This window comes from Amborella trichopoda, chromosome 2, assembly GCF_054954075.1.
Source record: "Amborella trichopoda isolate Santa Cruz 75 chromosome 2, AtrichopodaSantaCruz75HAP2 v2.0, whole genome shotgun sequence".
Taxonomy (NCBI): Eukaryota; Viridiplantae; Streptophyta; class Magnoliopsida; order Amborellales; family Amborellaceae; genus Amborella; species Amborella trichopoda.
The window spans coordinates 7,386,827-7,403,715 of record NC_142337.1 but is presented as its reverse complement, the minus strand read 5'-3'; the positions used below and the strand labels follow the sequence as shown (position 1 = coordinate 7,403,715).

The window sequence follows — 16,889 nt, the reverse complement described above, 5'->3', positions numbered from 1 at the left end:
TTAGGCTAATTTCACTTCTAATGCATAAAACATCTTATAGGCTTTCAAATTAGAAGAACCACATTAATTAGAGAGTATGTGTTCCTTAGAGAGTATGTGTTCCCTCACCACATATTGTCGCTACCTGACATATGTGTTGCACACCACGTGATGTGTTGCACACCATGTGATGTGTTGTTGGCAGACAATCACAGATCTTGTGTCCCACAACCTTCTTGAAGCCCTAATGACTTGCCCCAATGAGATTGAACCCAAAAGGCCAAAACTATGTGCTTAAAACCATAGTTGTTGGGTACGGTAACGGGAACGGTTCCGAGATCGGGGGCAGGATTGGCAGATCGAAGCTATACTGAAGATCCGTGTGTTATGGATCGATGCACGTACATCCTCAAAGGTCGGGATTTAGGTCGATGTGTATTGGGATCGAGCTCTTTTATTACGTAGGATCGAGAATTATTATATAAAGGTGTGAGATCCTATACGTAAGAAGCGAAGTTCCCAAGGGCATTTTTTTTGAGTTTCTTAACTCAGGGAGTGCATTATCGAAAGTGATCCAAAATATTATGGAGCGAGGAATAACTTTTATACGAGCGAGCTCCATTTTCTTATAACACGAGTTTCTCGTGTAGGTAATAAAGATCCGTGGCTTTAAAATGTAGCTCCCAGCGTTGTTAACCAATAACATGTAGGCTTAGTCCTTCTATGAAATAAATAAGGAACTTTAAAGTGATCCCATATTGGTAGGATCTGGATGCCATATATGGCGATGCTTGTGTTCCGTTATTTTGGAATCTAGATCCTAGTTGCACTATGGAGTGCGAATCATAAGACTAGGGAACTAGATCATATAATGTTCAAGAACGAAAAATTAAATTGTAAGGAACTCGTTCCCTTATAAGAGCGAGATCCCGAAAACACTAAATTGAGTTTCAGATGAGATCCGCTCCGGGATCGAGAGAATCGAGGTTCTGCCAGGGATCGCCAAGCAAGGGAGGAGATCCCTGTAACTATGCTTAAAACCTTTCAGATAGCAATTGGAGCCTCTATTGGGAACTTCAGATTAATTTCCAATCAATCCGTATCCAAAGTATACCAATTCTTATCAAGTTGAGAATATTTTGATTAAAGTTGCCTAAATGCAAAATTCAACCAATTTGAATAGATCATGTGACTGAATGGTACATATCGTGCCCTGTGCAACACACACTACGTCTCTGTCATGTATGACATCCGTTTCTTTCCAAATTTGTTCTAGAAGCTTCTAGATGTTCTCTATTTTTTATTTCGGTGATTTTTGGTTGATCCTGAAAACTTACTTATAAATACCCCTCTTGGTACCCAATTCAAGGAGCTGGGGAGATACAAAGAAACCCCAATTTGCAGATATCCCTAAGCCTTCCCCTATTGAGCAACCCTCACCGACGTTTGGCCTTCCAAACCATGCTTTAGGCTCCAAAACCATATTTATGTACAATGCCTAGACCACCCTGGATCCAACCCTAACCCTAGGTTTTCATTCCTTTCAATTAAATTAAATCCCAATCAGCCTAAGAGCCTTAAATCTTCATGATTCAATCAATTTCAAGGCTCTGTTTTAGTTGGAGAGGACTGATATAAAGATTCTATCACTCTGTCTAGGCCCCAGCTCCAAGTGCTAAGTATATTGGCTTGGCTCGGTGAGTTTTTCTTTATTTTCTCTTTAATTTTATTATTTTATTCTTTGTTATTTTTTAGTTGTTTAATCTTATTTGATATGTTCTAATTTGGTTTTATTAGAGAAATGCAAAAATATTTAAGGTTTTAGGCGAGATTTAGTCTGCACCACAGGTATTTCATAGATAAAAAGTCTAAAGATTGATCTCTAGGAACCATAATTTGACAGGACCCATATTATTTAGGATTGTCAATACTAAGTTTTTCCTTATTTGAACACAAATTTGATAGGGGAGGTCTAACACAAATTTGATAGGGGAGGTCTAACACAAAAATGATTGGGGAGGTCTATGGTTTTCCTTCCCAGATTGGTGTACAGACAGTTTGTGTTTGCGCACGTTTTAGGGGAATTCATGCTTGTTTCCCCTTCCTCAATTGTATATGTGCATACATTTTTATGGAATTTGGCCTGCAACCTCTGAAACTAATGTAATGTACCTTTCTTAAAGAAAGTGTCTAGCATAAGTTTTCAGGTGCTGGTACGCTTCATGAAATTTTGCATCTAAATCTGATTTCAACCTATAGCTCAAATCTTTAGATGATTGAGGTTTTGTTAATTGTTCGAGTTATACTAGACAATGTATATCCTTTCCATTTATATTCTTGTGCACAAAGTTGTATGTGTCGACACCATTGTGATGTAATATATGATTTCTTCTTGCAAGTTCTTTTGGCTTACTATTTTTGAGACGAATTGGTAGGCACTATGTTTTTATATGAACCCCTTTCTTGCTTTTCCTAATAACCAGTGGGCTTGAATGAAAATGTTTTATTGGGTATGCTTTAATATTCAATTTCTTTGATGACAGGATGAGCTTTCAGAACTTCAAGATCAAAGTCTGGCTGTAACCATGAAAGAGCAACAGCAGCGAATATTGGAGTTTTGGGAGAAAAATTGGGTATGTATTCCCATGCATTTGTTATTCCCAAGTAATGGCATCCATTTTGGGGCTATCATTGTTGTTTTTCTTATGAGCTAACTTCAACCTTATCAGCACTCAGGTGTTCCACTGAAAATAAAGCGTTTAGCTGATGATTTTGAAAGATTCCTTTGGGCTGTGGGTATTGCACAATCTCGTTGTATCAACTTACGGATGAGGATTGGTGCACTTGTCCAAGATGCCAATATGCTTATTCCCTATGCTGGTAATTGAATATATGTTAAAATAACCAAAAAAAAATCAGGTATCCGTTGAGAATTATTAACTTTCTTTCTCTATAGTCTATACAAGTACTTGAGGATTAACTCGTGGTCACCATGCAATAATGCATCGTTTCTAGCACAAACTGAAACAAAGTGAGCTGTTTGAATCACCAGCAGTATTAACATGCTTTCCTCCACGAGTGAAATTTGTTAATGTACCACTTCGAGGCCATTGATAAATTTACAGCAGTGAGAATAAGGTGCTCCATTCTTGCTACGAAGGATTGCAGAAAAGATACATCAATATTAATTAACACCAGACAAAGCCTTAGCAGAGGCTCATATGACAACTTAATCTGCATGCTTGTTATACATCTAAACGCATCTTATAGAATGATTTTGTAACATCCCACTCTGTTTTAGTTCAATTCCTGAAATGTTTCAGATCCTAATCGCAGATATGTTAAACCATTCTTTTCAACCCAACTGCCTTCTCCATTGGCGTTTCAAGGACCGCATGCTGGAGGTTATGATAAATGCAGGACAACATATCAGAAAAGGTGACGAGGTATCGTAATACCTTTTGTAATGGTTTAGTGTTTCTTTTGCTCGTGAGATTCTTCATTAGAAGTTGATATCTTATGACTTCTTAAATTTCCTCACCTACTTTTTAGCGTTTAATGGGCACTGAAAGTTCAGGATTGCTCCTTACAATCAGGTTTCTCACTTTCTCTCTTCCATTGCTTCCTCTTTGTCATAGTGGATCTGCTCAAATAGTTTTATTCATAAATCTCTCTTGTTCTAAACTGTTCTCTTGGAAAGGAAGCAATGGAAGTTTCTTTTGTCTTTCCTTTTTGCATTTTATTCCTGATGTACCCTTTCTAAACTGAACCTGTACCTTTGTTAAACTAACCCTTTTTAACTAGTGGGACTCCCTCAACGACAAAGGTATTCATATGCCTTAAGTACATAGCTGCCTACTGGAACTAAATCAAAGGATGGATGCAGTTAGGATGGTCCATTAGGAGATGTAACCCATACACATGGAGTACTTGATATATTTGATATCTTTACCATGGTTTGCTTCTTGATGGAGTATGTTATGACATTGGGAGGCATTCATCTGACTGTGTCTATGTATGAGGGGAATAACTTGTGGCTGAGAATGCTTGATAGCCAAGAAAAGTCCTTTTTTTTTTTTCCCTCAATGTCATCTCATTTCTTTTATACCAAAACTGACCTTATCTGATACTGGAGTTATTGCAGATGACAATCAATTACATGCATGGAAAGAAGAATAACATGTTCATGCAAAGATATGGGTTTTCTTCCCCAACAGTAAGCCATAATCTCTCGATATTTTGGGTTTCCTCGTGATTGAGAATTATATAGCATTTTGCAAATATTATGTGAATGACTTAATGGCTAGGTGCATTTCAAAGAGCATAATTCTACTTTTGTGCGTTTGGGACAATAGATTCTTTTGAAATTCTTTTGTGATATGATATTGCATGGATTCTGAACTCAAGGGGACTTCTTGTGTTGGAAGTATGGCCTTTCAAGGCCTTGGGTGCAATGCTAGTACTGTTCAGAGTCACAGTGGGAGTGAACACGAACATAGTGGCTATCGGTATCTTTGCGTACTGGGATCCAGATAGACCAAAATAACCTTGTTTGATTGACTAAGGCGAGATTCTTGGACCATTTTGTGAACCTAGAGGTTTTAGGGTTTTTGCTCTAGTCAGGGTCGGGATGACTGTGTTCGCCTCATGTTGTGAGAGCCAAGGCTTGGGGATAAGTGGCTCCTGGTTTGTTTGAGATGTTTTGTGCATAAGCCCTGTGTGAGCATAGTACTTGGGCTCTAGGAGGACATAATCCCAAATCCCTGACATATGTAGCTTGCTCACAACATCTGCATAGATAGTCGCACTTTGGGAAGCTGTTCTGATGAGGTGAGATCCATTTATCAGAACTATGCATGCATGCTGAGAGAGCACCCGCGCATCCGCATGAGTGCTTGTCATTGGGGGGCACCTTTAATCTGTTGAGCACCTTGGAGTCCATCCAACTATCTGTTAGCTTTGATAGGTCCACTCATGTCCGGACTGAATTATGTGACTCATAGGGGCCTATTGGGTTGGTCTGAGAAATTGGATTGGGTTTCTGGGTCTAGCCTAGTGGAGCATCATGCCTGACCCTCTTGTGGGAAAGTGTTTTTCCCCACCAAATTTATAAGAAGTGCCAAATCATTTTTTTTTATGAAAAATAATTAAAAATGATTTGTCATGATTTTAGGTGGTTATTGAGAAATTTATTTCAAAGGAAAAATGCTTTGTTAATATTGTTGTGTGCTAATTCCAATTAAGAACGTTTATAAATGTGGTGTGTGGCACACAAATGGCCAATATGTGCTACACGTGTATCCCATAGGGTTGCCACGTCGTCATTGCTCAATGAGCATGACATGGAAACCCTAATCCTAGACTTGTGACCGTTTCTTTGGATATAGCATATAACATTGACAAGTGTATGGGCTTTATGGTACATGTGTGAAGCACATGTGTGTGTGACGTGTGTGTTCACATGTGGGAGTGCAGAGATTTTGCATTTCACTTAAAATATTTAATACCCTAGTTTTATGATTTGAAGAACCATTAGATTTTTTAAATGGAGGATTGTGTTTGGTATGAAGAAGATAAGGGGGAGACACCATGACATGGGGTGATGTAATGTCCCCCTATGATAATGACATTGCATAAGCTTGTTTAAGCTACAAGCCTTAACAACTAAGAATAAAAAGGGTGGCATGCCACCCTCATTAGGATTTTATAAAGCTCATTTCAAATCAATGGTGGTGATTGAATTTTTTTTAAAGATTTATGGTTAAGATAAGTTAATTTTGAAAATTAGGATTTGAGGGCACTTAAGATATTGTTGGAATTTTAAAGGTCTTATGTGGGCATGGTGATAAGGGTGTACCCAATTGCCACCATCCATGTGATAGTCATCAATGGTGATTGACTAGGCCAGGTCTTTAGCCTCTCTTAACTCTTGAATCACTCAATGGTTGGTTGAGATCTAATCTAGCTTTTATACCCCACATAAAAAATCTATACAAGGACTACATCCCACTTCATTCAATTGATTTCTTTCACTTCAACTCTTCATCTTTTATCTTCGAAGAGGCTCACGCCCCACTCCATTGCTTTCTTCTTTTCAACCACAAATTTATAACTTGAGCTTGTTACCTTCAAGAGTAAATGTTGCATACTTCCACTCCATAATGGAAGTATGAACCTTAAAGCTTCATCACACACCCCTTTTTGATTTCGGGTTGCTGTCATGTCAAAGACCTGATGTTGGAAATTCATGATAACAGTAAGCAATCTTGTTCATATTCTCTTCTTAAAGTTTTTATGTTTGAATTGAAGAGCATTTATTTTGTGCACTTTTGATAGTGTAGTTTTGAGCCTATTGCATGTTTTCCACTCTATATTAGAAACATGTATTCTTGAGCACCATCATGCACTTCTCCATGGGATCAATTCACTGTTATGAAAGTGTAAGTTGCTGGAATTGGTGATAACAACATGCTTACTTGTTTCATCTTTCATCTTTAATATGTTTTAATCCTACATTGAAGAACCTTGGTTATATGCCCTTTTTAATGATGTAGTTTTGAACCTTTTATGTGAAAACTGTTATGCCATCAATGTTGCTAGAAATGCAACTGTATGATGCATAACAGTGAGGTGTCAGTGTGCTCCACATACCAAGTCTAGCCCATTTGATTCCTAAGGTGCTTGGATATTTCAATCAAACCCTAGAGCCTAAACTACTTCGTTTTGAGCCCGTTTTTTGTCCTATTTCTCCCGCTTTGGCTCTTGTGGTCTAGTGTCTCATTAGAAGTCACTTTGGACCGACTTGTACGAATAAGAATTTCATGATGTGGTGGTAATGTGTTGGCTTCCCGAGATTAGATCAAAACCAGTCGCTATCAGTTGTGAGTGATAGCATAGGTTGTGATCATACCATTGTAGTATTTGCACGATGGTTGTTTGGAATTGGCTTTCCATAAAAAATATTAAAATCATGCAGTTTACTTCTTAGTCTTTTCCTTTTGTTGTATTTATTTTAGAAGAATTGTAAAAGAGCTATGCTTGATTTGTAAAGTTGTTGATGATGAACAAAGACTATTGTAATTTTTGATGTTACAGTTTATAATAAATAGGGGTTTTCCCAAGGTTCAATGAAAGTTTATGTACAATGTTATTAAAATTTTTGTTTTGTATACCTTGTGTGATTCCTCTGATATTACTTCAATTGGTATCAGGGCCAATTGGTGATTTATGTATACCTTGTGTGATTTAACATTTGCATATACAATATTTCTGATAATCTTAATTTGTATAAGGCTTCTCCCATATCTTTCAAAATTCTCTGATGGCATATTCTTTGTCTCTTAGATAGGTCCTAGCAAGTTACTGGTAGTAGAGTCCACGTATAGTCTTAAGAACACTATTTTACTCCCACTGACCTTAACATTCATGCAACAATCATCCTTACAGGGCTTAATAGTGTGTTTGGTTAGTACATCATTAAATTTCATAGATCATCCTCGTAATGGCAGTCTCATCCCAGAAAGATAAACTTAACTATCACTCACTCATTAGATATTTAAACTATTGTGAATCCATGTTTTACATACCTTGTGTGATTCCCTTGTTACTACTTCAAGGAGGCGACCTGGATCAAGAAGTTTCCCTACCATCTTAGATATGAGTCACTGACATGTGAAACTATCAGAATCATGTGCAATAATCAGGCAACAATCGCATTTGCATGAGAACTGAGGTTTCATAGCAGGTTAAAGCACATTAGAGCCGAGTTCTATCATATCCGAAAAGATATTGAAAATGGCGAGGTCGAGTTGGCCTGCATTGCCATGGAGGATATGCATGCGGACCCCTTGACAAAAGGATTGGCACCTGGTATTTTTAATGTACATGTATATGGGATGGGATTAAGAGTGCATAATAATTAATGGGGTACGGGAAGTTTTGCATGAACATCTGTTTGTTTTTATGTATGTAGTGATGAGCATAGTATTGCTCATTACTGACCAATGACAAGCAATGAGTTGCTGACATTTGGATTTGATAGAGTATTACATTTATATGTGGTCTCTAGGCCTCAAAAGGCCAAATGGAAGAATGTTGGATATATGGTCTTTCAAGGCATTGTGTGCAATGCCAGCACTATTCAAAGTCATAGTGGGAGTGACCAGGAACATAGTGGCTATTGGTATCTTTATGTACTGGGATCCGGATAGACCAAAATAACCTTGTTTGATTGACTAAGGCGGGGTTCTTGGACCACAATGTGAACCTAGAGGTTTTAGGGTTTTGGCTCTAGTCAGAGTTGGTATGACTGTGTTCGCCTCATGTCGTGAGAGCCAGCGGTTGGGGATCAGTGGATCCCGGTTTGTTTGAGATATTTTGTGTATAAGCCTTGTGTGAGCATAGTTGGGCTCTAAGAGGACAAAAGCCCAAATCCTTGACATGTGTAGCTTGCTCACAGCATGTGCAAGACAGTCGCACTTTGAGAAGCCGTTCTGATGAGGTGAGATCCACCTATCAGAACTGTGCACGCGTGCTGAGAGAGGACCTCCGCATCCGCAAGAGTGCATGTCCTTGGGGCACCTGTAATCCACTGAATACCCTGAAGTCCATCCAACTATCAGTTAGCTTTGATAGGTCCACTCATGTCTAGGCTGAAGTCTGTGACTCATAGGGGCATGTTGGGTTGGTTTGAGAAATTGGAATGGGTTTTCCGATTTAGCCCATTAGAGTACCATACAGCTCGACCTCCTGTGGAATTGAGTTTTCCACACCGGATTTATGAGAAGTTTCAGACCATGATTTTCTGATAAGAAATGATCAAAAGTGATTTATTAAGATTTTAAATAATTTTTAGGTATTTTATTTCAAAAGAAAATACTTTATTAAATTGTTGTGTGATAATTCCAATTAACGACATCCACACATGTGGCGTGTGGGACACAAATGGCCAATGTGTGCCACCTGCATCCCATAGGGCGGCCACATCATTACTCAATGGGCATCATGTGGAAACCCTAACCGTATACCTGGGACCCTAGTTTGGATATGACACAACATTGTTAAGTATAAATTGGTTTATGGCACATGTGTGAAGTACATGTGTGGTGACATATGTGTATTCACATGTGGGAGTGTGGAAATTTTACAATTTCATAAATTGAGTAAAATCCTAATTTTGTGATTTGATAGGCATAAGATTTTTGAAATGGTGGATTATGATTGGTGTGAAGAGGATAAAGGGGACACACCATGGCATAAGGTGATGTAATGTCACCCTTTTGATAATGACATTACATGAGCTCAAGTGTGATGCAAGTTTTACGACTGAGGCCATGGTTTTATAAAGATGATATTAAATCTAAGGTAGTGATTTGTTGATTAAAAAATTTATGGTTGAGATGAATTGATTTTGAAAATTAGGGTTGAATGGTACTTTAAGATATTGTTGGAATTTTGGAGATATTATGTGGGTATAGTGATAAGGGTGTACTCAATCATCACCATCCATGTGATAGCCATCAATGATGATTGGCTAGGCTCGGTCTTTAGCCTCTCTCAACCCTTGGATCACTCGATGGGTGGTTGAGATCTAATCTAAAGTTTATGCCCCACATGAAAATCTATAAAAAGGCCACTTCCCACTTCATTTTTTGCTTGCTTGCCTTTTCTTTAAAATGCCAACTACTCTTCTCAAAGAGGCTCACATCTCACTCAAACCTCCCTTCTCCCTTCCACTTCAAAGATCTTAACTTGAGTTACCTTCCTTTTCCATAATTGCTAGCCTATGACCTCATGATGAAGGTATAATCTTTAAGCCTCATCACACACTTTTCATTGATTTAGGGTTTTTGTTATGACAAAGTCTTGTTGCTGTAATTCATGATAATAGTAAGCATTCTTAACTCATAGTATCTCCTTGAAATGTTTTGGTGTTTCAATTAAAGTGCTTTTGCTTTATGCATTTTGTTGGTGTAGTTTTAGAGGTATTAAATGCAAACTGTCGTGGCGTGAATGTTGTTGGAAATGCAACTTTATGACACGTAACAATGAGTTTTTAGTATCCTCCATGCACCTAGCTAAGCCCCTTTTGATCGCATAGTTGTTTGGACCTTTGACTAAACCTCAGGGATAAAACTATTCCATTTCGAGCCCATTTTGGCTCGGATTTCTCCCCCATTGTTTCACATGGTCCTATGCTCAATATTATTTTATTTTTGAGATTTATTTTTGTTATGCATCATACAGTTGCATTTCCAGCAACATTGATGCCAAAACAATTTGCACATAAAGAGGTTCAAAAACTACATCATCAAAAAGACATAATAAAGGCTCTTCAATGTGGGATTAAAACACTTCAACTATGAAAGCTCAAGAAAGTAAGGTTGCTATTTATGAGAAAATCCAGCAACTTACACTTGCATAACAGTGGGTTGATGGAGAAGTGCATGATGGTGCTCAAGAAGGCATGCTTCCAATATAGAGTGGAAAACATTCAATAGGCTTAAAACTACACTATCAAAAGTGCTGCACAAAATAAATGCTCTTCAATTCAAACATTAAAGGACTTTAAGAAGAGACAATGAGTAAGTTTTGTTTATTGTTATCATGAATTTCCAGCAGCAGGTTTTTGACATGACAACAACCCTAAATCAAGAAGGGGTGTGTGATGAGCTTGAAGGTTCATACTTCCATTATGGAGTGGAAGTATGCAACATTTACTCTTGAAGGTAACAAGCTCAAGTTATGAATTTGAGGTTGAAAAGAAGAAAACAATGGAGTGGGGCCTGAGCCTCTTTGAAGATAAAAGATGAAGAGTTGAAGTGAAAAGAAATCAATTGAATGAAGTGGGATGTAGTTCTTGTATAGATTTTTCATGTGGGGTATAAAAGCTAGATTAGATCTCAACCAACCATTGAGTGATTCAAGAGTTAAGAGAGGCTAAAGACCTAGCCTAGTCAATCACCATTGATGACTATCACATGGATGGTGGTAATTGAGTGCACCCTTATCACCATGCCCACATAAGACCTTTAAAATTCCAACAATATCTTAAGTGCCCTCAAATCTTAATTTTCAAAATCAACTTATCTTAACCATAAATCTTTAAAAAAAATTCAATCACCACCATTGATTTGAAATGAGCTCTATAAAAACCTAATGAGGGTGGCATGCCACCCCTTTTATTCTAAGTTGTTAAGGCTTGTAGCTAAAACAAGCTTATGCAATGTCATCATCATAGGGGGACATTACATCACTCCATGTCATGGTGTCTCCCCATTATCTTCTTCATACCAATCACAATCCTCCATTCAAAAAATCTAATGGATATCAAATCACAAAATTAAGATTTTAAACATTTGATGAAAAATCTTTACACTCCCACATGTGAACACACGTCTCATAAAGAACATTATACTTATTAATGTTATGCCTTATAACCAAACAAGGGCCTCACATCTCGGGTTAGGGTTTCCACGTCATGCCCATTGGGCAATGACGTGGCAGCCGTATGGGATGGATGTGTGATGGCATGTGTGTGTTCATATGTAGGAGTGTTCACATGTGAATACCGCAACGGTATATAAACTTCCAGTATGTAAATATTTTACATAGCTAAGCCCTAGAACCTTGTACTTAAATCCCATAGCTAAGTCTCTCCAACTGGTATTCGCACAGTTATGTCTCCCAGCTATATTATCTTTCTACTAATGCTCTCTAAATTGTAATATTTAGATGGTTTTCTATTCTGGGTTTGGACTATTTGCTCTGAAATGCTTTCTATATCTTGTGACATGGCAGAACCCTTGGGATAGTATTCAGTTTTCTGGTAACTCGAAGATTCATTTGGATTCCTTCTTATCAGCGTTCAATATTGCCGGCCTGCCCGATGAATTCTATCATAATAGTGAGGACACTTGAACACATTTTACTTTGCTTCTGAATATTAAAGCTTGATTATATATTTACATACACACAAACACATGGAGAGAGAGAGAGAGAGAGAGAGAGAGAGAGAGAGAGAGAGAGAGAGAGGGAGATTCTCACAATTAATTGTGTTGATAGGTCGGTTGTCTGATGTAGAAGATAACTTTGTCGATGGAGCTGTAATAGCAGCAGCTCGAACATTACCAACATGGTCAGATGGGGATGTGCCTCCTGTCCCAAGCATGGAAAGGAGAGCTGTGAAGGAATTACAGGAAGAATGCCAACAAATGCTAGCACAATTCCCTACAACTGCTGCCCAAGATCTTCAACTTTTAGGTAACTTGATATGATTTTCCTATAAAAATTTTCTAAGTTTGATTTTTCTCTCTCTTTAGGTGGTTGAATGTGGTGAGCTTTTTGCTTTGCTTGAAAAACTCTGTGCTTATACAATGATATTACCTGAAATTTTGGATTGTTGTTAATTTTTATGTGAACAGCTTCTGATGCACAAACAAAAACTATGGAAGCTGCAATCAAGTATGTAATTGCTGCCTTTGATCTTCCTCTGATGTTAGAAGAGAGAGAGAGAGAGAGAGAGAGAGAGAGAGAGAGAGAGAGAGAGAGAGGAGGACGAGGTGCCCAGGGGAGGGTTTAGTATGTAGCTTCAGAGTCCTAGATGCTTTATGCCTATTGCTTAGTTTGAAAATAAGGAGGAATGGGCTCATGGCTGTGGTCAGGGTGGAGGGTACCACAACATGAGTTCCATTCCTACCAGTAGGGGATCTCTTCCCGCTGTACTACCTGCCCCAAAAAGAATTGCTTGAAATAGGGCTCCTTATTCTCAAGAACTTAAAAAAAAAAAAGAAAAAATAGAAAAAAGAAAAATTGTAACTTGGTTTCACCAATTACAGCAAACTCTTTTTGTTGAATTCTATGGAGATCCTTTTGAATTGAAATTAGCATCCCTATCATTATATCCATTTTGGTTAAGGGCTCAAATTTGTCAAATTTATGAACCATGGTGTAATATTTGATTGAGATAGTGGATGTTCCGGTAGTCTTTCTTTCACCAACCTAACTTTGGCAGGTACCGGCTGCACAGGAAAATGTTCATTGAAAAGATCTCCCAAGCATTGGAGCTTTATATTGATAGAACATTGTTTTGAGTTATGCTTTCAAGTTAGTTGGTTTGTATTGGCCTAAATGACAAGGAAAATATGTATTTGGCCTTGGCAAAGGCCATCAAGCAGTACCTTAACTGGGCCTTTGATGAGTTCAGATGTATACTCTCACCTGTGTAATACTATCCTATCAATCAATTATTATCCTCAATGCTGCTTGACTGTATATATATATATATATATATATATATATATATATATACATATATATATATATATATATATATATATATACATATATATATATATATATATATATATATATATATATAGATACAAACACACAATGTAGTCAGTAAACTAATACGTTTAAATTAGTGTTTTCTGACTTGTATAGGGTCTATTAGTGGTTATATACTTGGCTGAGTCATATATATATATATATAATTTTTAAATTAGTGTTTTCGCCTCCTTGGCTAGCCGAGTCACCCGAGTTACCCTGTACAAGTCATAGTATATTAAAAATAGAAAAACAAATCCTAAAAGAAAAATATAAGCATATGGGATTGATAATTAAAATTTTTATTTATGATTTGGATGTTTTTGGCAAAGATTGGTAATTTTTTTCTGTACTGCATGCCCTATTTTAAAAATTTATTTTTTTGGATTTTTTTAAAATGCCCCAACTATAAATCATTTCTTTTAATTCATGATTTATATACTTTCTTAAGCTTACTTGGACATTTATGGCACATTTGGTACAGTTGATAATATTTTTGTGAAAGTATTTTTACATGAAAGAATTCTCCCTTGTGATTAGGTGTGGGAGTTTCTTCGTACCAATTGGACCCAACACATTTTTTTAATACCAACTGGCTACCAATTTGTGTGAAAAAACTCCTACACCTAATCACATTGGGGAGTTCTTTTGTGTGAAATACTTTCACAAAAATATTTTCATACATACCAAACATGCCTTTGAAGGTTGTTTTGGTTTTATTTGACCTTTATTATTTCTATTTTATTTTTAGTATTTTTATTTTTGTGAAATTTTTTAAGGGCTTTTGCAGCCTGTATAGTACAAGGAGCACAGCCAAGGCAAGTCTGAAAACACTAGTTAAGCCTATGGTCACTGGATATTTTGGCTTTCACATGTCAGGCTTCCAAAAGTCTTGGTGAACTCCATGGGACTGAAATACTATGGAGGAATGGGGTCACACATTCCTTGCACAAATTTGCAGCAATTACACTCCAAAAGAAACGAAGGTAATAATATAAAGCTGAGATATTAAGCCCAAAATATCACTACGTTCTTTAAGGAGAAACTTCTAAAAAATAGAGAGAAGAGAAACTGGGAATTTGGTTTGATGTACACAAAATGGTCACTCCTTGCAAGAAGGTAGCAGATACAACTAACTGGGTTAGCATCTGTTCTGAAGACGGACCTTCAGAGTGGCAGTTTTCATGAAGCCAAGCTTCATGGGAACTGTCATGGGAAATTCATTGAGCTTCTATTTTTACAATGATGGAATCTAATCGTGCAGATAGAGAGTTTTGCAGCCTAATGGGTAATGGGTTCTCTCCTATCGCAATTGCAGTTTTTCTTTCAACATGGTAGATGGCAGGAAGTGCTGATAGTCTATCGCCATTACCAAAACATAACCAATTTGAAGCCCAATAATTCTATCTTCTCCCTTCTTATCAAGTCTTGCTCCAAACTCTCCCTCAGAGCGCAAGGCCAGGCCATCCATGGAGAAATTCTCAAGCTTGGTTTTGATCATGATGCTTTCCTCACAAATGCTCTTATCTCGATGTATGGAAATTGCAGAGATTTAGACTCAGCCCGTAAAGTCTTCGATGAAATCCCTGAACCAGGTGTGGTCTCATGGAACTCCATGATCTCGAGCTATTTTCACAGTGGCCACTGTAACACTGCAAATGAGCTTTTCAAACTAATGAAGCATCCAAATCTTATTACATGGAGTGTGATGATTGTTGGTTACTCACAAAATGGCCATGCTCATGAAGCTATGCAACTCTTCAAGCAAATAAGAAGAGAAGCAGCCCAAGAAGATGAGTTTTTTCCAGATTCCACCATTGTTGGTGCACTCTTAGCATGCGCACAAGCCAAAGCTCTAAGCTTTGGTGAACAAATCCATGCCTATACAGTGAAGGTCAGCGACTATATACACTCTGATCCTATTTTTGGGGGCGTTCTGTTGGACATGTACTCAAAATGCAACTCCATGGAACCTGCTCAAAAGGTCTTCGATTCCATGATAGAAAAGTCAGTGGTGGCCTGGTCTATTATAGTTGCAGGGTACGTCAACAATAGCTGCCATATTCAAGGCTTGGAGCTCTTCAGGAAGATGGTTAAGAGCAGTGCTCAACCCAATCCAGTCACTCTAGCAAATCTGATCCCAGCTTGTGGCCATATAAAAGCCATCTTACATGGTAAAGAAATGCATAGTTTTGCCATTAGAACCAGCATGGTTTTAGATATGTTTGTATCCACTTCATTGATAGATATGTATTCAAAATTCAACAACATGACTTATGCAATTAGACTTTTCGACAATGTGGGCCCCGAAAAGACAACTGCAATATGGAATGCTTTGATTGGTGGGTGGTCTATAAATGGCCAATCTCTTGATGACATTTGGTGTGTCTTCAGATCGATGATTGGTTCTGGTGGGGCCTGCCCCAACTCAGTCACCATTGCCACCCTTTTGCCTGTTTGTGCCAAGGGTGCTTTTCTTCTCTTTGGAAGAGAACTCCACTGTTATGCACTCAAACTAGGGCTTGATTCAGAGACTATTGTCGGGAATGCCCTTGTAGACATGTATGCCAAGTGCGGGACTGTGGGACCTGCTGAGAGGCAGTTTGAATGGATGGAATCAAGGAGCAAAGTCTCCTGGACGGCCATGATCTCATGTTATGGCATGCATGGAGATGGGGAAAGGGCAATAAGAACGTTCGAAAGGATGACAAGAGAGAAACAGAGGCCTGATCACATTACTTTTGTGTCACTCTTATCGGCTTGTAGCCATACAGGGCTCGTGAGAGAGGGACTAAGTTATTTTAAGGCCATGGGAGAGGTTTATGGTTTGAAACCAACACAAGAGTGCTATGCTTGTGTGGTTGATATGCTTGGGAGATCTGGTCATGTTGAAGAGGCAATAGAGGTAATTTTGGGAATGCCAATTAAGCCAAGCGCTAGCACTTGGGGTGCTCTGCTTAGTGCTTGTAGGATTCATGGAAATGTGGGTGTTGCAGAGTTTGCAGTGCAAAAGATAGATGAATTAAAGAAAGAGGGAGGTGGGTTTCATACACTGATGTCAAATATTTATGCAGAGATGGGGAGAGAGGATGGCGTGGTTATGATGAGGAGGGAGATGAGAGAGAAGGGAGTCGCAAAGAGAGCAGGTTGTAGTTGGTTAGAGAGGAAGAGAGAGATGAATGCCTTTTTTGCAGGGGATTTTTCACATCCTCAAACGTATGAGATTTACGAGGCCTTAGCCAGCCTAAGGAGCCATCTGAAAGATGAAGAGAGGGAAGGTATAACAGGATGTAAGGCATTAAGCCAGACACATCGTAAAGGTTGATGGAGTATCCTAAGATCGTTTTGAGGCGAATGTGCTATTTTCCTTCTTTATTATTTTTTGGTTTCGTAAGGGTGCAGAGCAATGGCTGGCGCAATTTCTTTTTTGGGTAGTTTTGGCAAGGGGGAATCGAACTTGAGATGCAGCCTCGCTATTATCAAGTGCTAACCAATGTAGGAAAAATCGAACTGGAACGATTAGCCGGACATGGGTCTGGGTCTGGAAGCGGTTAGTTCCGAGTGGTGAAAAAAATACAAAAAAA

The 16,889-nt window shown here is 38.2% G+C and overlaps 2 protein-coding genes across 7 annotated transcripts in view; both read left to right on the top strand.

Moving 5' to 3' along the window:
• PTAC14 (plastid transcriptionally active 14) overlaps nucleotides 1–13,236 on the top strand; it is a 28,503-nt gene extending 15,267 nt beyond the window's left edge. For 2 of the 6 annotated variants that reach the window (XM_088857720.1, XM_088857717.1), the window contains 8 exons: nucleotides 2,523–2,612; nucleotides 2,709–2,859; nucleotides 3,316–3,425; nucleotides 4,124–4,195; nucleotides 11,779–11,884; nucleotides 12,064–12,240; nucleotides 12,402–12,441; nucleotides 12,992–13,236. In XM_088857720.1, the coding sequence (XP_088713846.1) occupies nucleotides 2,523–2,612; nucleotides 2,709–2,859; nucleotides 3,316–3,425; nucleotides 4,124–4,195; nucleotides 11,779–11,884; nucleotides 12,064–12,240; nucleotides 12,402–12,441; nucleotides 12,992–13,070 (825 nt within the window). In that variant the 3' untranslated portion in view covers nucleotides 13,071–13,236. Of the gene's footprint in view, nucleotides 1–2,522; nucleotides 2,613–2,708; nucleotides 2,860–3,315; nucleotides 3,426–4,123; nucleotides 4,196–11,778; nucleotides 11,885–12,042; nucleotides 12,241–12,401; nucleotides 12,442–12,991 lie in introns of all 6 variants that reach the window. The other 4 variants (XM_088857719.1, XM_088857716.1, XM_088857718.1 and 1 more) reach the window with 2 other exon arrangements.
• Nucleotides 13,237–14,084: 848 nt separating this feature from the next.
• On the top strand, nucleotides 14,085–16,643 carry LOC110008016 (pentatricopeptide repeat-containing protein At2g13600). The gene is made up of 2 exons (XM_020672921.2): nucleotides 14,085–14,291; nucleotides 14,624–16,643. The coding sequence occupies exons 1-2, from the start codon at nucleotides 14,226–14,228 to the stop codon at nucleotides 16,628–16,630; spliced, it is 2,073 nt and encodes a 690-aa protein (XP_020528580.2). The 5' UTR covers nucleotides 14,085–14,225; the 3' UTR covers nucleotides 16,631–16,643.
• The last annotated feature ends 246 nt before the right edge of the window (nucleotides 16,644–16,889 follow it).

Coding starts and splice junctions, on each gene's coding strand:
- LOC110008016 (XM_020672921.2), top strand. CDS start 14,226: ATGGAGGAATGGGGTCACACATTCCTTGCACAAATTTGCAGCAATTAC. Junction 14,292..14,623: donor ACACTCCAAAAGAAACGAAG/GTAATAATATAA, acceptor TCGCAATTGCAG/TTTTTCTTTCAACATGGTAG.